This window comes from Magallana gigas, chromosome 8 (genome assembly GCF_963853765.1).
Source record: "Magallana gigas chromosome 8, xbMagGiga1.1, whole genome shotgun sequence".
NCBI lineage: Eukaryota > Metazoa > Mollusca > Bivalvia > Ostreida > Ostreidae > Magallana > Magallana gigas.
The window spans coordinates 11363448-11383118 of NC_088860.1; the positions used below are offsets into that span (position 1 = coordinate 11363448).

Here is a 19671-nt window from a genome sequence, read left to right on the forward strand (position 1 = left end):
TTGAATAATCATTTCTTCATCGATCCATCAAATAATGCATTGGTGTCTCCAGCCACCTTAACCACACTTTTCCCGCGTTATCGGAGCGTTGTGGCAGATATCGGTACTAGACTGCGGTTTAGTCAAAAACGAAGCACATGAATACAATGGTTTCATCAATATTCATTGAATACCAATTTACGTAGATTTCTTTTATATGTTGATCTACGAAATTCAATGTTCTTTAAAGTGCAATTTTTACAAACTATATTGTATTGATAGGATCATTGACAACGAATTACATATCCTTTAAACTGTGATTTTTTTTTTAATCCTCGAACATTGACATCCACTAATATTGATGTACGCAATGTACACAGTACGCAAATATATCCGTCTAATGGCTAAACAATAAAAACACAAGTTTTTCTTTTTACCTTTAATTAAAATCAAAACATTATTTTTAAACAGCATTACAAATGGTATTGATCATACATTAAATATATCACAAAAGTCCTTTTAAAGTTAGTAAATAAAAAATTAAATGCATCCCAACATAATTTGTAGTAGGCAATAATAATACTACTGATAATATAATATAATGTAAATCACCACGACCAATATCAGAAGTCTGTTATATAAATTACACATAAGGAAATCTATAAAAGAAAGGAAAAAATGATTGTTTAAAAAGAAATTGTTCCGAAAATGTGAAATCTCCGTTTTTGCAGTACAAAAAAAATTTTATTCACTAAAACTACTTTTATAGCGAATTGTCGTAACTTTTAAATGTCATTAATGTTGAATTCAATGTTAAAACCCTTGGTAATTAAGAAGATTAGCCTGCTCGGACCAAGCAGGAAACTGAGCGCCGTCCATTTCTCCAGCAAACTGGTTATCACGGCGCAGCTGATGACTCCCTCCACCTATTGTAGCATTACATTCTGGACACCTGCTCTCTATTGTAGCTCCTCCACAATCTCCTATCACATATGGATGGCCTGCAACGATGATTATAATAAATATAAATATTGTATTGTTAATTTTTTCTTTATTTTGAAAATCATTATAAATATATGTGTTTGTACGTGAGAAGGAGTGGAAACATACCATTAGGGCACTTAAACCAATGACCTTTTCTTTCTCCTAAAGCTCTAACAATTTGAACTTTTTCTTCCTCAGACACACCAAGACCACTTGCTGGGAATGCTTTCTCCAAATCTTTCAAAACTCTCTCCATAAAGTCCCTCTCGCCAGGTTTTAACTTTTTCCCGCCCTTAAGCAAATTTTCAAGTTCACCCAAATCACTTTTAAGTTTGCTTGGTACTGAATCACGGCGTGTGACCATTCTGTCGATGCAAATGATGAAGCGCTTAAAAGACTGAAGACGAGCTATCTCGTCCTCTGCGTCCGTCAACTCCTGTTCAGTGAAATATTTTCTTGTGGTAAGAATCCAATTTCTGAACAAAGTAAGGTCTTTGAGACATTCGTCTTTGAACATTTCCTTCAATTCTTCGTTGCGTATATTTTTCTCCCAATCCTGTTCAATCTTGTTGATTGCCTTTAAAAATTCTATCTGATTTGTCACAGCCGCCAAAGTGCTTTCATCTACATTTGTTTCAAATAACGTATCATACACTTTTCTCATTGCTTTGCCATCAGATGGATACTTTCTAGAAAGAGTTCGGATTTCCTCGGGAATATCGTATCGCATTCTCTGAATTTTTTGTCTATCTCCAATAATTCTTCTCTTAACATTTTCAATATCAAGAACAGTTTTCTTAACTTCATTGCCGTATCGCAAATTTCGACGAATAAGTGTTTTACATCTTGGGCATTCTATAAGTTTAATAGCGGCATCATCTTGATCCCCTTTTCCGAAGTTATCAATGTAATGATCTAATCCAGTAACTTCAAAAATATGACCACAGTCTTCTAACTCCACGAATCGTGCATCATCTTCGTCTTCGGTTCCAAAGAAAATTTCCGTCACTTCCTCTCGGTTACAGATACGACATTTTTTTGGACAAGGTTCTCCGCAGAGACCAATGCATGGATGTGTACATTTCAACTGCATGCGACAAGGCCTGTTACACCGAGGTCGATCACATGGCTCAAAACATCTTTTTGAGCACGTGTAATGCTTGCAAGACCAAGCACATTTTTCAACACACTGTACGCACAATTCTCCACAGGTTTGAGTACATCGGCTGTGTACACACCGGTTATTACATTCCCTCTGGCAGGGAGGGCATTTGGAACAATTGTCTGGGCAAATATGGCCACAAATGAGAGGCCTCTCGCATCTCTTTTTACATCCAACATGAAGTCTACCATTCAAGCACTCTCCACATGTTCCTTTGCATTGGTGCAAGCATGATAAATTTTGCTTGCAGGGTTTAGTACAAATAGCAGAATCTGCTTCAAAACAAAGAACATTTACAACATGGCCACATTTAAATTTTCTTCTAACTGGGTGTTGACAATACTCAGTGTGTCGTTCACCACATAGGCTTTGGCACATATGACGACAAGGAAGGCGTTCTTCACATTTTGCCATGCATTTAAACTGGTGTGGTTGAGTCGAACAAGGCACTTTTTGTACGTGTCCACATGGTAGTGTTTTGTCGACAGGTATTGAACACTCGCCACAATTTTGGAAACACATACGTCTACATCTGTGCTCTTCATTGTCGCAAATTCGTTTTTGGCAGGGTTTGCGACACTTACTTTCTTTATGATCAGCATCTATTACGTGACAGACCAGTGAGCAGGTATGTCCGCAAGGAAGCCTGTATTCGCAAGGTTTCATGCATCCTCCCTCGGGAGCTTTCTTGAAATCCTCTGGCTCAGTTGCATTGATTCCAGCATCGTTTGGATGATTTTGACAGTAAAGATGCAAGCCTTCTCCGTATAGGTTTTCGCGTTTGGCGTGTTCTACAACTTTTCTCCATAATTCGCTATTACCTGACATTAGGTTCAAATTTCCGATGACATAAAACCCATGTTTAGCGCGAGAGAGAGCAACACACACACGGTTTTCAATTTTCAAAAACCCTATCTTCCCATCATCGTTGCTTCGAACAAGGGAGAGCAAGATAATGTCATTTTCTTCTCCTTGAAAATTGTCTACGACAGTGATTCTGGTCCCATAAAACTCGCTTTTGGGCATAAGCTTCTTCAGTTGAAAAAGTTGACCAGAATATAATGTAAGAATCGTGATTTGTTCTGGTTTGTACCCTTGCAGTTTAAGATATCGACAAAGAGCAACAATGTATTCGGCTTCATAAAGGTTTGAATGACTTTTCTGTTCTTCATCGTTACTCTCTGGATAGTCATGGTGAATAAAGTACATATTGTTTGAAATTCCCTTTATGTCTGGATACGTTTTCACAACTTCGTCATCTTCAAGCTCTGGGTAAATAATTCTCATCATTTTAGAGATTGTTGGTCGCATTCTGTGCTGGTATTTAAGGCAGTCGCATTCCATTCCATTTTTCACCATTCTCTCGAACAAGGAGACGTCAAGATTGTAGTCTTTAGCGAGTTTGTATACAGTTGGGTTAGGTTTCAACTGTTTGTGATCACCTATCAAAATCAAATGTTCACATTCTGGGCTCAACGTTGTAAGGACGTGTGCTTCTAACACTTCAGCTGCCTCTTCTACGACCACTACTCTCGGACCAATGTCCTGAAGCACAGACTGGTATCTTGCTGCACCTGTTGTCGTCATTCCAATCACTGTTGCCAAACGCATGATCTGTTGATCCTCCTGCATCTGAATCTCTCTTAGACGAGTCGCGCTTCGTTCATACTCGGCTTCCTTACCACGAATCTGGTCTCTATATGAACAACAAAATTTATGAGTCCAGTAACGATATAAACGCCATTTATCTTTTTCGGTCAATCCCCAGATATCGTGTCCCATTCTTTGGAGGTTTAAAAAGTCTCGTTCAGTCATACGATTTGTAGATCTCAGTTCCTTTCGTAATTTACTTTTCATCTTCTTTTTCTGCTTTCTGTCAATTTGCCAGCCCCCTTCTTCGTTGCCTGCATTTTCAAATTCTGAAACATTGAGTGCAACAGCCTTCGTTCTGATATGAAGTTTTGCTAATTTTCTTTCGACATCTGCCGGGAGTCCAAGATCCTCTAGAAAATCGAAATCAATATCATCTTCATCGTCAATTTGTCTCATCTCGACAATTCGATCAACATCATCAACAACATCAACTTGTTCGTCTTCTTCATCAGGTAACGCATCAATAAGGTCCCCATCTTCATCAACATCTTGTCTTATATGTTCCTGGGGAACTTCAAAATCGCCATGTTCAATTTGCAAAATTGTTCCATAGCCTAGCCATTCAACTATGGCTGATGACTTTTTAATTTTCTTTAGAGATATTCCTGGATTGTGAAATTGAACGTATTGCTCAAAGCCTTGGACAAGATCATGGTAATAATTTCCCATAAATTGTTGTAAATAATCTTCATGAATAATTTCTCTTTCCGCTATTTCTATCTTCAGTGCAATCTCGTTGATGGCTTCTCTAATCTGATTCAACTCCCATCCCATTCGTCGAGCCTCTCTGGTTATATTTCCATCTATTTCCCTTGATGTCCTCATCTTCATGCGGTAGGCACTGATGTTGTAATTCTTCAACGCTTCACTACTACTTCGACCTCCGACGCGCAAAATGTCGCCATTGTAAAATGACAAGATACCTTCTAAAAATTGGTCGAGAGCATGATTGGTGTAGCAAACAATCAACATGGGTCTGTGATTTACAACACCTTCCAAGTTAGTGTTCCAAACTTTGTAGTTGTGTAGCAAAGCCTTGACAATTTTCAACCCTATGTATGTTTTCCCAGTTCCTGGTGGGCCTTGAGTTATAACGAACTCATTTGTGAGTGCCCTTTGTACAGCCTTGTACTGCGAATCATCAAGATAAAGCTGCGCTGCAGAAGGCCATCTATCAAAATCCATTATCCTAACATTTGCACATTTAGCAGACAATGGACTGAAATTATAACTGGGGTCACGCAAAACCGGAATACCAAGATTTCTTAGTTTTTTCTCTCCCTGCAAGATAATACCGTCGTCTACTAGCGGGCGTAGGTCGTACGTAATATTTCTCTGTCGCAAGTACCTGGGCTCTTTTACTTTGTCGGTCTCACATCTCACAATGTACTTTTCAAATGGAATTCGACGCATGTTTTGGAGTCCACGCAACACGTGTTTATATGCCTCGAAATAAGCTGTGGTCTCTGCCATAACAAACCGTGCATCTCTAGGAAGGGCTGCCATTTCGTCGTGAGTGTTTTCAAATTTCAAGTCCACAATTCCTTTTGATATAAGCTTTATTTCCCTATTTGATACGCTTGCAAATAGCATTGTGCGAAAGCCATCTCTCGATAAGCAAACAAGTGATCCAAATATCAGACGTTTGCTTGACTCCCAACGCACACGCTTCAGTTTATCGACGTCAAAGCAAATCCTATAGGACAGTCCGGATTTGTCACATATTGGTGATATGATCTGTACATCTTTGTATATTCTCAGATCCTGCAGGCGTTTGACTTGACCAGTATTGTTCAAGGCTTCAATATATTCCTGAATACCTTCGCGCAATGGACAAATGAAGTCTTCTCTCAGAAGACGAAACTGTACGTCTAAGTAGTGGTCCAGGTCCCGGTATCCCCCCTTTTCTTTATTTCGTCGAAGAAATGGATTGTGTTCCATTCCCGCTGCCACGTCGATGGTCTGAGGACAGACATTGATATCTCTGAAATCATTGTCTGGCTCTCGTTCATCTTCTCTCTCCATTTGTCTTTCGCGATTTTGTTTCATTGGCTTGGGTTTCATAATTCCCTCTTTGCATTCTTTGCAGATTTCAAATGCTTGTTCCAAGTTGTCGTCTAATAAATTCAAGAGTCTGAGTTTGTTAATTACAATTTCAATGATAGAAAAAACTCCTAAAAGAGTTGAAAGACTATGAGGTAGATTTTGAGCTAGAGCAATGAACAACTTTATGACATCATTTATCGATTCCTTGCGATCCATCATCTCAAATTCATCTCCAACAAGACCAAACATAAATTCCATAAGCTTCACTTTCAAGAAATGTGAACCTTCTAATGTAGTCAATAAGGCTATGGTGCCTTGGCGTTGCGATTCGCATTCCAATGCTTTCGCGATACATCTAAGAATCAAAGCCGTCATGTTTGAATCGTGACTCTCATCAGCAAGGGCTTCTTTGAATCGAGTTCCTGGTGAACTTAATGTCATCAAAACCTCATTTGCGTGTTTAGTTTTCAGTTCTTGCAGTCGACGAAACCCGCATCTAAGCTTCCAGGAACCCTCTGGGCGCCCCTCGATTTTCCCCGTTGCTCCCCCGGGTCTGCGGCCTCTACCGCCAGGCATTCCTCTCCCGTCTCGTCTGAAAAAAAAAATTCGCAACTCTTAATGATTCTGTGAAATTAGTTAGAATTAACTAGACATTTAAGACCACCAAAATTCATGTTTGATCGTTGATATTTTAAAGAGATTAAAGTTTTTTTTTTTAATTTTCAAATTCGTGATTAAGAATTGGTCAAATACTTATACATGCATTTATCTTATTAGAATAAGTAATGTGATTATTTCACCACTCTAATTTATCACTTATTATACATGTATGGAGTGAATTACTGTTAAAAATCCTGACATGTAATCTTGTAAATCCAAATATGCAATCGCCTTGTTATGCGTGTGTGTACATGTAATTCTGACTCTGAAGCCTACGGTGAAAATTGGCAAAAACGTTTTGATTTTAAGCAATTTTTACGGGATATAAGTATGGCGTCCTGAATGTCGATTCAATACAGACTCACTAAGTGAAGTTGGTTAATCAAAATTTTGTGAACAAGCAAGCAATGGAACTACTTGGGGTCACACGGTGGTCTCAAACCCCATGCCGCTCAAAATATATTCACCCTATCGGAAATTATAATAGATATAATAAACATTTCTTTTTGTAGTAAAGTTAAACCCTTATCGTATAATACCATGGAAATTATATTACAGAAATTTAAGGGCATTCGTCACACCGACAACGATTTTTACACAAGGACATCTTCTTGTTTGGTCCAGTTTTATTCATACCTCAATAATTTGTCTAACATTAATATATTTTGATCCAAAGAAAATAAAGGTCGTTCATTAAATGCTTATTTTAACAGTTTAACCGAATATTATGTTTATTTTGGTCCACTCCGGCCGATTTACAGCATGCCCCCCCCCCCCCCAACAATCAAGCATTTGCCATATAGGGTCATGTCAATCAAAATTCGACAAACTTGTAGATTTTACATTTGTCGATTTGTTACATGTCAAATGTGCTATTTCCGAGCACGAAGGTACAAATGTAGAAACTACGGGTTAAGAATGTGCAAAGTTGAAGGTTAAATTAACTAATTAAATTCACACCCAGGCTCACACACCAACACGACTGGCATATTCGGATTTACAAGTTTACAGGTCTGGATTTTTTTTTAACACGATTACCCTCTATAACTACGTTTTGTTCATTTTCATGAAATGCGCTTACTATTTTCAAAGTTTCAAATCCACCCAATTTATGACATTACAATGACCTTGTAAATTATATTAAAATTTGTTCAACAATTTTTTTGATTTTTAAAAATCAGTCGACAGTGTTTTATATATGTATTGCCTAAATCCCATAATTTAAAATTAAAAGCCATACGGCAAGTTTTGCTTTTTATTTTTACTCGTATGAGCTTTTCGAAATAAAACTGCGTTGGAACAATTAACCAGTAATGACACCCTGGACATGATTTGATTTAACTGTGTGTTGCCAAGACTCAATCCTTAGGTATTCCGTGAACTATACCAGGTCTCGTAGATTTCAATGGCGATGAAAGCATTTAAAAATCAATGTATAAGTTCTACCAATCGATATTTACATATATTTAAATTGCATATAACAGGCACGTAGCATCGTTTTTGAAAGTGGGCGGCGGGGGGAGGGGGGGCGACTCATCCAAAAAATCGTGACAAGCAAAAACAACCTCGTTAATTTCAGAATCCTTAAAATCCTAATCCGTGTGTGTGTGTGTGTGTTGGGGGGGGGGGGGGCATAGTAGGGTCTGTATTCCTTTAACTTCAACTTCACTGTTTTATATTTCCGTATTTTCAATTCAATTTTTTTACATGGTCCCATAAAAGTTGGGGGCCAACTTCATGTTCATTCAATATTTTGTATGTAAATTTAAGAAAAATGTTCAGTATTTCAATTTGTAAAGATTGATAGTCACTCAGTGTGAGCTAAATTATGCAATATATAAAAAAAATTGTTTTTAAATTATTATGGCTATGTCATTTATGATTCTATACACACTGTGTATATTGTGATTGCCTATTTGTAAAATTTCATTTGCAGGATGGTGTAATACATTCGTTTTACATTTGCGTTGCATTTCTGATTTAGATTTCATTTACCACCACACACAAGAATGGTTAAATTATTGATAATTTTTTCATTTTATTGTAAAAAATTTCAAAGATTAACATGATGGCTTTTTATAACATTACAATAAGAACCTGGTATTAAAAATTAAATAGTCTCTTTCATTGTTTTCATTTATAAAGCTAGTGTATACATTACCTGCCGTCCATGGTTTTTATCGCTGCAATTAAAGAAAAAACTATGTTATATTATCTATTCAGATAGTGTAAATACAGTTAACATTATTGTAGTTAACATAAACTTTGATGATTGGGGGGGGGGGGGGGGGGGGGGGGTGTCTGATTTCTTATCATTTACTCGGAAACTATATAAAAGGGAAAACGAAAGTACATGCATTTCCATTTAATTAATTAAATATTTCCTTGTACTTTCGATTTGATTAAATACTCCAAGTAGAAAAAGTAAAGAATAAATAACAATTATATTAATTTCTGTACCGTTTAGCATCATTTTTGACTAATTAGGAAACACGTAAGCTGTTCAACCCAGCGGAAGTACACAGTGTTTTTAGTACTTGCATGATACTGTAGTTTTAGACATTTTAATAAAAATACTTTAAAAATCCGATCTTACTCTATTAATAAACAATGCAATGGTCCCATCAAGCAATCAAGAATCAACGTTGAAGTGAAAAATCGATCACAAACATTGAATTTACTTCATAAAAAAAACCCATTTACATGTATATCTACCCCGCACTTCACAATAGGTTCTGCCCACTGTCATAGCATATACATATGAAAGTTAAACAGTTTTGCCTACGTTGTAAATATAAACACTGCCTCGATTAGAACGTGTCCACTTACCTCCACAGGTCCAGCAGTTTGATACGAACTGATCCTCATTCTGTCTGGTTTACTTACTCATTCAATTGACGTCAGCGAAAATTCCTGCAATATATTTCTACTTTCGTTTTTGTTTCACGCAGTATTTTCCACGCAGGATTTTCGTCATCTTTTTTAAAGCGGAGTGTTTACTAAGCTCTATAATAAGAAAGCTTCATTTATTAATGTCCGGTAAACTTTCCTTAATTTTCTAATCATAATTATACAACAAAATCAGCGGCTCATTATTCTTTGCGAAAAATTCAGTAATAAAAAAATCTTAATTCAAACTGATTTTTTTTTAAATCTTGAACTGGGGAACAAATAGCGATTTCCATATCTATTCAAATAAAAATTAATTTCCTTTCAGTGGCGTAGCGTACTATAAGGCAAAAAGGCAGTTGCCTACACATAATTTTGTAGAGCAAAATTTAAAATTTGTGTACAATTTTAAATTTAAAACAAAGTTGACATTAACTTTGATGAAAAAAGTCATAAAACAAATCGAAAGCAGTAATTGTCATACTTGCACAGGGTCGGTTCTTTAATTAGCATTAGAATTATACTTCCGATTTAATTTCTTTTAAACTCGAGGGAAAATGCACAAAATTTACGATTTTTTTTTCATCCAAAATCTAAATCCTTGGTGAATGAAACTCAGAGTCAACCAGTTACCCAGAGTGCTGGGCCCTCCGAATCTATCAAGATTACAACCCCATAAAAAGACCCGTACTCTCTGAATCACTAAAAACTTATTACTCCTAGTAATATATGTACATGTGGCGTATCAGTTAAGACTTATAAAGAAGTTGATATAGAAATAGTACGGTTGTTGGTTTTGTTTACAAAAACATGCAGAGTATGGTTAACGATACGGTGTATATTTCAATAACGAAACATATAAGTTTGGTTTGCTTTCTTTTCGAAATGAATGTAGTGACTGAGAATAGGAAATAACATATTTTAAATTTACATAATGTTCCATAAAAACATTCAAACCTAATTTGTTGAAACTAACAATTTTTTTATTCTCAAAAGTGGTATTTTTGCGTCCTTTTTAAAAAAATGTCTAGGGGGAGGCCCCCTAAACCCCCCCTGCGGGAGGGGGGGGGGGGGTACCCCCTCCCGCACCTACCCCCTTCCGCGCTTCGCGCGTCAGTGAAGCTTTTGCCTACACTTATATTTGGGTCACGCTACGCCGCTGCCTTTGTATTTGAAAATTTCGGTCTGTCTTTAAAATTTTATCAGTTGACTTTAAATAAAATATGTCGATGTAAATATCAAGACATATTCAGGCTTTAGGGCAGATGCAGAAAAAATCACAAATCTAGCTTTAAAATTTCCTTATTTCTGTAAAGTTGGTTGTTTATTTATACCGGACATTATAATCATTGTACAACAGAATACCCCATAAAAATAATTATAGAATAAAAACACAAATAAATAAAGCGAACACACGTACAATAACTATATGCATTCGATATTTCAGTTTATATTAATAGACAGCAATCACGTGTATCCAAAAACGTCGCGTCATTTCAGTCCGAGCCAAAACAAAATTATTATTTTGAAAATACTATTGTTTCGTCATTTAACCGAGTGATGCATATGACGTCACAATATACGAGACGTCACAATGTCCATTCATAACCTTGCAAATTTTCGTTTAGCATGAAATGCCAACCAACGACCGCCTTCAAAAGCTTTTAAGAAGTGAAGAATACTCCGAATTTACGGAACAAAATGTCATTTTAGAATCTCAGTTTGTTGAATTGACTCACAGAGGAGATCCTATAAAGTAAGTATGTTGAGTCGATTAATTCACTGTAAAAATGTGTTTAGCTCCAAAATATTATCACGTAAGAGAATGTTTTCATTCTTTAACTTTCTATTTTCTAACTTAAACATTCAAGTTTTTTATATTATAAACATGTTGTGTATTTTTTAAACAATGTGATTCAGATATTTAAACTATAAAAAATTCATTTCATTTTGACTGTAGAAAAAAATATTTGTACTGCATTGCAATCGAATATCAGTTTCCTGGAAAATGGGGACACGAAAGCCTTTTATTCTTGGATTACTGTAAAAAATATCAATTTCACAAGAGATAGTATAGATACCTATAAATATGTTACAAGGTTGAAGACAAGTCAAAATTAAATTCATGCCGTTATGACTATTTTCGCCATTTGACTAAAATATAAAGTCAAAATATATAATTCTATTCTTTTTAGGTTAATTAAAAAAATACCACATGGCTCTTAAATTGCATAAATATCAAAGTCATCTGTATGGACAGTGCTGCATGAAAACAAACCCGATCAATAAAAAATTGGTTATATAATGAATCAAAAGGGTCGTGGTTGGTGCTTTGTAGTGTGACTCAAACTACACTCTATTGCCTATTCCATGTTATTATTTCATACACATCATTCTAAACCCTCTCGATTACAATTTAACAAACAACATTTATTGCGCTAAAAAAGTCCAATTAAATTTTATGAAGCTACCCCTCACAGATATTTAATAGTTCAAACGTAAAGTAATTTTATGAAGATAATGATATATTATATCGTATTTAATAATTGTACATTTATTCACAGAGTCGTTCTGATAGGAATCACCGAAGAATTGTTCATTGTGGCAACTGACGTCATCAACGATCTACGGAAGTCGCGTGCTAGCGTCCTGATGACGGATGTTGACCCGGACACCATGGATCTGGAACTGGAGTGGGTGGTGCCAAACTTACAGGTGATCCCCGTGCCCGTGCATAACGAGCACGTGCTGGACGTGCGCGGACACAATGACCACCACCGATATTTCCTGGTGTCAGCTACTCGGGGGAATGGTAGCGAGAAAAGGGTTTGGACCAAGTGGATGAAATACCTGGCGAAACACAATCCAGAGCCTGACCAGTTTCTTCAGGAAATTCCCAAATCTAGAATCTCCTTAGGTAGCTTATTTCACACAGATAAAAAGTCAAGCACAGAAATGCTTGTTAAATCTTCCCTCATTGATGATAAAAAGAAGAAATCATCGTCCATTTTGAAGCAGTCTAAGGAGAAAAACGTCCATTTTACTCCTCGACCGCAGTTTAAAAACTTGATCCCAATTGCAACAGATCTGTATGATACAGCTGGTATTGTAAAAGAGGAGCAGAAAGAGAGTTCCAGGGCCTGCTTCTGTTTTCCAAGAAAGAAAAAAAGATTGAAACACTGATATAAGCAGGGTCATTCTACAATCAATCAAAATTCTATATGTACAACTGCACAAAGTATTATCTATAAAATGACAATTTAAGAGAGAAATTAAAAAAATATTTATAACTAATTTCAGTAATTTCAGAATGAATACTTCTTGTTTCAATTTAGAATTAAGAATGAACCAAAATGATACATCAATTTTGTTTTTCCACTTAAAAATAATAAATAATTCAAATACTTTCAAGGTTTTTTTTATCTTTTTATTTAACTTGATTTATTACAATTGATTGTTGATTCTAAAATCTTCAACACTGATCCTAGTTGGATCTGGAAAAGAGAGATGAGTCAATAGAGATTGTACCTGTTATAGAGTAGCTATTTAAACCTGACAAGCCACAAGTAAGATGAAAAGTAAGTCATCTTTGAACTGACATAGATGATACAAATGCATTGGAATACACGTGCATTATTAATCATTTAATTAATCATTTCATTCATTATAAAAATACATCATGTACTTTGAATATTATTATAAAGTATCAAATTAGTTTGAAATCATGTATATATAAATAACCACCATATTAGAGACAGGTGTTAATTAAAAAAGATAATAATTTGTTGCATCGAAAATGATTGAGCAATGATTCTTCAGATAAGTGTTTACCAAGTAGATTTTTTCCTTGTAAACTTGAAAATATGAATATCTTCACTTCTGAAGTGGCTGTCATGATGATCTAGAGGAACTTCTTTTACGTCCAAGTTATCACTGATTAGCTACATAAAAGAATATAAATTAAATAACATTGAAAAAAATGTATTAATTTAAATGAATACTTTATATATAAGATCAAATGCACTGTGGTTTATGTCTTGTAAAAACAAAGGAGAAATATCAATTACAATTCTACTGACATTGGCCTAATGTTAATTAAAAAGGGAGTGGTATCATCCAAAACTCTAAATCTTGACAGTAAGCATTTTATGCTGATAGATATACAGAGACAAAAGTCTGAGGTATCGCTCTCCTCTGCCATCTAGAGATCATGGTGAATCTATTAGTTGAGCCACATCTATTTTTATTAGACTAACGTGAGTTTGATCTCAATTTAGTCGAACTAATGCTTTAGAGTTTTTAATTGAACAATTCCACAGACGTCTTCTTTCCATGACCAAGTTTAAAAAGAGACAACTCTGTGTTTGAAAATCCCTGTTCTAAATCCGCTTATAAAAAAGGAAATCTAAACTAAAATGGGGGCAACAATAATCCTTGTACTATTATGATACAACATGTTCTACATACAAATGTATGCAGTGTTTTATCTTCTGAAACTAACCTGAAAGAATTTCCTCTGTAGCTGTGGTTTGTTCCCTGTGGTTCTCTCTTCATAACAACAGAGCACTTCTGTGTTCTCCTGGCAGTGGTCTACAATGGCTTTAACCAAGGGCTCAATGGACTACAGAATGAATTTGGGTTTTAGAGAAACATATCAATATTTCAATAATTTAGTAAGAATATTTAGAAATCATTAACTTTTATAGAGCAATTATTTATATACATACATGTATTAAACAAATGGTTTTAAAATACATGTTCTGTGAAAATTGGCACTTAACACTATTACTTTATGACTTAATTATTAATGTAAGTAATTGCAACTCTTGCAAAGAGGCTGGCATAAATGGAAGAAAAAAATGACTGAAGAAAAAATGCAGACAACATTCACATCTTTTTGAATCTGTGTACCGGTAATTGTCAATAGTTAATGCTGTTTGGTCCGATTTTATAATTTTAAGTGCGCTGCATAAACCTGTGTACATTTTTCGCTACTCTTTTTGAAGTAATTTTTGTAATGAACTTCAACATCGTCAAAAAAAAAAATGATACCTCTTCATAATAAATGCAATCAGCCAGCAAAATGTAGTGAAAGTAGTCTTGGACAGTGTCCTCTCCCCATTTCAATGGTAGTGCCTTTGCTGATCCCTTGATCAAAGATTTATTTTCAGTAATGTTCATTTCAATCAAAGGTATAAAGTCTGGCAAGTCTGTTATTAAAGCATTCGCACTACAAAATAAAAAAATGTACATGGATATGGATAGTATATTACGTATTAATCTTCATAAGTTATGCATTATCATCTGTATTTAAACAGTTATAAATTGATTTAATAGTCATGAAGGCTATATACCCGCCCACGCCTCTACAACAAACAATATAAGCATGTATATAATTTCCATTATAAATATATAAAGTGTACATCATTTTGACATAGTCGGGTATACTCTATAATCACCCCATATTAGCTGCAACGAGACCAACACATCCGGTCCCTGCTCCAAGTTCTAGAATTTCTTTTCCTTTCAGAAGTTCTCCATCTTTAAAATCTGGAGTTTCTAAGTATTTTGAGAGTACAAGTGCTGCGTCCCATACCACACACCCTACGTCACCAACTTCCAGTTGGTGGATCTTTAAAATTTCACTCTTATTTGTTTCGACTTCACGAACAAATGTGTTCTGCAAGGGAGCATCCATGACAGTTTCAATTTCGAACCCGAGCCAAATAAAACCTAACTTAGAAGATCATCATGATCATATAGCCTATTCACTTGATATTATTTTTTTGTAAATTAAATCAAATTTAATATTGCTAAAGCAAGGGTGGTAAAATATCAGATTTTATCCACGATATTATTATAAACATTTGTCTTTTATTTCGCATTGGGTTCGATAAACCAAATGGCTGATCGCGGTAAACATGAACAAGAGAGAAAAAGTGTCAGTTGAAATACTTGATTTCATATCTCCTGATGCGAACAGGAAGAGTCTCTTTATCACAGGTATTCCATACATGACAGAGGAAGAATTGATAGTGAGTATAAGATTAATATTCCGATGAAATCAACTTTCCAGTTCTCATCAACTGCTCATCACCCCCCCCCCCTTTAAAAAGAGACATACGCACACATTCAAAAACAAAATTTTAAAAAAGACTACCATTTATTCTGTCATATTTGACCTTTGCTTACAGGAACTCCTACATTCATCATTTTCAAAGTACGGCCTGCTGTACGGAACCCAAGTATTCCCCTACACACCTCGGCTGCAGCCACCCTCCCCAACCCTAAAGGATGGGCAGGGTGCCAGTAATCAGACTGGATACTATGCTTTTGTTAACTTCTACCTAGCTATGTCTGCAAGGCGGGCAAAAGATGACCTGAATGGAAAGGTTAATTTCAAAGGAACGGAATGCAAGGTTTGTACCTCAAACAAATAGACTTACTCACTCTCGTACAGATCTAACACAATCTCTTGATTTAGATATGTGACTATGTAGCTTGAAGTATAGCTAGATAGCTATTGCAAGCTAGATATCTATTTCAAGCTATGTATATGAAGATAAATCAAGATATTATGCCAGACCTGTCATATGTAAAAAAAAAAAAACAAAAACAAAAACAAAACAAAACAAATAATAAAAAAAAACATACTTTAGTAAATGTAATATTTGGATGTCATGTCAGGCATTTTGATTGTTTCAATAGTGTGGTTTCATTACATACTTTTTACAAAATCAGAAGTTCTGAACTTCAAAGAATTCAGATTCCAGAAATCAGTCATCAGATTCAAGACATTATTATGCAAGAAATATTGAATGCAATGACTCGATTAAATCACAACATTGTTTAAAAGGTTTTAGGTAAAAACCAATATTAATTTATATAAACCTTATATCGTAGAAAACTTTTTCAAGTTGTAAATATTTCTTTCAATTCAGCAACTCCAAGAAAATTGTTATAGACAAAAGTTGAACTAAACATACCGGTGTTGAATTTTTTAATTATAGTTAAATATAAATGAAGAATTCTAAAGAACAAGCAGAATAGAACTACATGTATTACTTCAATTGATTCTTACTGTTGAGTTGTCATGCCTTCATACTGAAGGGAATAAATGTAGTTCCAAAAATTCCTAACACATGCAATGCTACATTTACATGTAATATTGATTGAAATTATTTTCAAACAGTAAGAGAGCTCATGAGACATAAATCAAGAAACTTTAATGAAAATTATCTTTTATTTATATGATTAAACTGATAATCATATTCATGTACAAATTAAAATATATAACTGTTAGTCTGTATATACAGTAAATAAAAATATTTTGATAGATAACTTTTGCAAAGAGGAAAAAGGAAGCAACTGAGAAGAAAACTCTCCACTTCAGTAAATGTCAAGAGGTTGCAAATAAATTCCTGGGCTTCAATGGCTGGTCTGTCTCTCTCAAATGTGTAAGTTAAGCTCAGATATAATGTTTCCGGAGAGTTAAAATGATAAAATATCTATTAATGAATCTTCAGTTTTAAAATGTCAGAGTTATGTAAGGCTGAAACTAATATGAAATAATTGACCCTTGTTTATTTATGATTTAACAGACTGACAGTGAAACCAATGCTACAGAGGAACACACCTACAAAGTGAGAGAGGTGTGTGTGGTCAGACTGGACCTGAAGACTGATGGTCTACACGCAGAGGGGCTGGGGGCTTGGGAGGAAATCTACTGCACCAATGGTAAGCTGTCCAAACAAAGCTCAGGAGAATTTGTCTGTAATTATCGAAAAGTGTAACATTTTATCATTTAATCTACAAATTAATTCAATTCAATTTTTTTTTATAATAAACCTAATTGGGTCAAACAATACAAATCAACAATGAAAAAAAAGCCCTAGAGAATAATGAATGTATATTTTTGCAGATCCCACCAGTAGAGGAAAGGCTGTATGTAAATGTAAGAAGCTAGCGTATCAGCGTGCTGTAGAGAACGCCTTCTCCAAAGTCATCATAGTGGTGTTATCCAATGGGAAGGTAGCCGTAGAAGTGGACACCACTCAGCCCGAGCTCTTACTGACAGAGAAGGTGCTGGATGATGAGAATGTACTAAAGGTATTGGCATCTATGTGTTACGTACCTTATTTATTATACAGTACATTGTATTTAAACATTTATAGGAGGATAACTCAATTTTCAATACATGAATATCGAATTATTTCCCTTTGCAAACTTGCATGCATCGTGTGTAATTTTTGAATTTTAAAATGTTTTAATTTTCATGTTTCTTTTTATGACACAGATAAATGAAATTGATACAGACACGCTGATGTTTGAAGATGATGATGTCACCCTGAGTGAAGTCCCTGAGGAAGACATAGATGCTGCAAATCTCCACATACTGCACGAGTTAGAGGAAGTCTGAATGTGGCAGTTTCTGTTCACTGAACATAACAGATGCTTTCACCTCTTCATACATTTACTGCAAAAGCTCAAGGAAATCTGCAGGAATTTTTCCAGTCTCAGAATTGCAGTGAAAAATAAATTCAGTGTGAGGAACTTCAAATCTGCAACCTCTGTGTATTTCAGAAAGCGTGGAAAAATGCTACACCAAGATATCGACAAGGATGTAGACTGCTTCATAGGCTTTGCACAGCCTTTTGAATGTGAAGAGAAAAATGAGCATATTAATTTGAATAAATCAAGAAGTTATCTCTACTAGCTTGGAACTGGAATGGAAAAAAGTGTGATTTTTAGACTAACATAATAATTGTGTAGTTTGATGTTGCTTAATTTTACATTTGATTATGAACATCACATGTATGGTAATTAACAGTTTCCATTTTTCAGGTGTATATGTCTATATGATGTTGATTTCCCACAATGCTTAGTACCATAGACCTCTTTCACCGATGGTATACACCTGCCAAAGGTTGTATTTTTGTCCCTATCCATTGCAGACCTATTTAAAATGGATATCACATGTAAAATTTTGCTTTGCACCACTATAGCGGAAAAGAACAAAATGGAACCAAAGATAGTTTTTTATAAACCTACATGATTAATAAATGACATCCTCAAACCAAACGCAACTATAGCATCTATGACAGTTTGCCATGGTAAACCATTTAAAAACCAATGAGCTACCCTACCCCTTTCTGGAAACATTTTAACCACAATGAAACACATTGACCTAATTAAAAGTGAGGGAGGAATGATAAAATTAATCCGTACTATTTTATGTTGGTTTTACCAAAGAATAAATATACAAACTGCAATGTATTGCGTTAGCTCCATTTAAATTCTCTGAATTTCAATGAAAGTAGATAATGTCAGTTTAAATGGGATTATACAGAATTTAAAAATAATGTTTGTATTAAAACTAGACCTTAGACTAAAATTCAGCTTGATTTTTACATGCTCCTTTAGTCATTCAAACTTGATTTGACTTGCGTGCGTGTTTCAAAGTCGCGACATTGTGCACTGTTTAGAGATGAAAGCATGGATGTTGAAAAATTAAAATTAGGTTTTTCCTTTTAATTGTGAAACACAGTTGATACCATACGTATATTGCCACAATTCTTTCTATCCGATAATTTGTTAGAAATTGAATCAAAATAATTTTTGATTTTTTTTCTTTCTTCATCACCCGTGACAGGAAAGACTTAAATGGCTGTCTCGAGTCTATTGGTGTGTTAATTACACGGTTCTTGTTCAATTTATGTAGGACCCCAGAACAAAATGACGCTCAGGGAGAAACCCCCTTTTATAATTTTTTAGATTTGAATTAATAAAGGGGAAATGCAGTGTGACTTTGATGACACCTTTTTTCTCCTGTTTAAAGGAAGCGTTTATTGGCGCACTTGAATTACATTCAGTGTTTAAATGGATGTAAGTAAGCCTTTTCAGAATGTGTAAACCGCTCTAGTCAGAGTAGTACGGCGTTTTATAGTGACGTACTTGAGATGATTTTCCAAAAGACGAGCTAATGATATTGTATGTGATTTAGCGGTAAATAACAAAAGTATATTGGGGAAATTTTGAATTCTATACGACCAAGTATTATTCACCTTAAACTGATACCGCCCTCTGTCTGTGTCAAGCTCTTTGTTGACTATCTTTCTGTTTGTTCATATTCTATATTTCGGAAGCAATGTTTGAAAGAATTGTTTTTGTGGAATAAAGACTATTTTATTCAAAGTAACTTTATTATTATTCCTCTTTCTTACGTTGTTTTAAAGCGTACAGATTTGTGGGGAATGGTTTGGTCATTAATGTCCACTTTAGTAGTATGCAGTCTATTT

General features: G+C 35.0%; 4 protein-coding genes across 5 annotated transcripts; 2 read left to right on the forward strand and 2 right to left on the reverse strand.

Annotated features, from left to right (window-relative positions):
* Positions 1-403: 403 nt before the first annotated feature.
* Positions 404-9441, reverse strand: LOC117690122 (NFX1-type zinc finger-containing protein 1). The gene is made up of 4 exons (XM_034473398.2): positions 9314-9441; positions 8646-8667; positions 1090-6416; positions 404-980 (listed from the first exon to the last, which is right to left on the reverse strand). The coding sequence occupies exons 2-4, from the start codon at positions 8654-8656 to the stop codon at positions 793-795; spliced, it is 5526 nt and encodes a 1841-aa protein (XP_034329289.2). The 5' UTR covers positions 8657-8667; positions 9314-9441; the 3' UTR covers positions 404-792.
* Positions 9442-10919: 1478 nt separating this feature from the next.
* Positions 10920-12778, forward strand: LOC105325922 (uncharacterized). The gene is made up of 2 exons (XM_034473396.2): positions 10920-11129; positions 11938-12778. The coding sequence occupies exons 1-2, from the start codon at positions 11008-11010 to the stop codon at positions 12554-12556; spliced, it is 741 nt and encodes a 246-aa protein (XP_034329287.2). The 5' UTR covers positions 10920-11007; the 3' UTR covers positions 12557-12778.
* Positions 11549-15093, reverse strand: LOC105325921 (protein N-lysine methyltransferase METTL21D). Of its 2 annotated transcripts, XM_011425714.4 has the most exons (6): positions 14833-15093; positions 14426-14603; positions 13875-13994; positions 13205-13314; positions 12822-12867; positions 11549-12519 (listed from the first exon to the last, which is right to left on the reverse strand). In XM_011425714.4, coding segments are annotated over exons 1-5 (648 nt in total). In that variant the 5' UTR covers positions 15072-15093; the 3' UTR covers positions 11549-12519; positions 12822-12866. The 2 variants fall into 2 exon arrangements, with proteins under 2 accessions (XP_011424016.3, XP_011424017.3); XM_011425715.4 differs by lacking the exon at positions 12822-12867.
* A 157-nt stretch (positions 15094-15250) lies between these two features.
* Positions 15251-19572, forward strand: LOC105325923 (RAD52 motif-containing protein 1). Its single transcript, XM_066069655.1, has 6 exons — positions 15251-15408; positions 15568-15792; positions 16711-16830; positions 16975-17110; positions 17295-17482; positions 17670-19572. Exons 1-6 carry the CDS (start codon positions 15295-15297, stop codon positions 17790-17792), a joined length of 906 nt encoding a protein of 301 aa, XP_065925727.1. The 5' UTR covers positions 15251-15294; the 3' UTR covers positions 17793-19572.
* The last annotated feature ends 99 nt before the right edge of the window (positions 19573-19671 follow it).

Coding starts and splice junctions, on each gene's coding strand:
- LOC105325923 (XM_066069655.1), top strand. CDS start 15,295: ATGAACAAGAGAGAAAAAGTGTCAGTTGAAATACTTGATTTCATATCT. Junction 15,793..16,710: donor TCAAAGGAACGGAATGCAAG/GTTTGTACCTCA, acceptor ATATTTTGATAG/ATAACTTTTGCAAAGAGGAA. Junction 17,483..17,669: donor ATGATGAGAATGTACTAAAG/GTATTGGCATCT, acceptor TTTATGACACAG/ATAAATGAAATTGATACAGA.
- LOC105325922 (XM_034473396.2), top strand. CDS start 11,008: ATGCCAACCAACGACCGCCTTCAAAAGCTTTTAAGAAGTGAAGAATAC. Junction 11,130..11,937: donor CACAGAGGAGATCCTATAAA/GTAAGTATGTTG, acceptor ATTTATTCACAG/AGTCGTTCTGATAGGAATCA.
- LOC105325921 (XM_011425715.4), bottom strand. CDS start 15,071: ATGGATGCTCCCTTGCAGAACACATTTGTTCGTGAAGTCGAAACAAAT. Junction 14,604..14,832: donor CTCGTTGCAGCTAATATGGG/GTGATTATAGAG, acceptor TTTATTTTGTAG/TGCGAATGCTTTAATAACAG. Junction 13,315..13,874: donor TACAGAGGAAATTCTTTCAG/GTTAGTTTCAGA, acceptor TCTTTTATGTAG/CTAATCAGTGATAACTTGGA.
- LOC117690122 (XM_034473398.2), bottom strand. Junction 981..1,089: donor TTGGTTTAAGTGCCCTAATG/GTATGTTTCCAC, acceptor TCATCGTTGCAG/GCCATCCATATGTGATAGGA.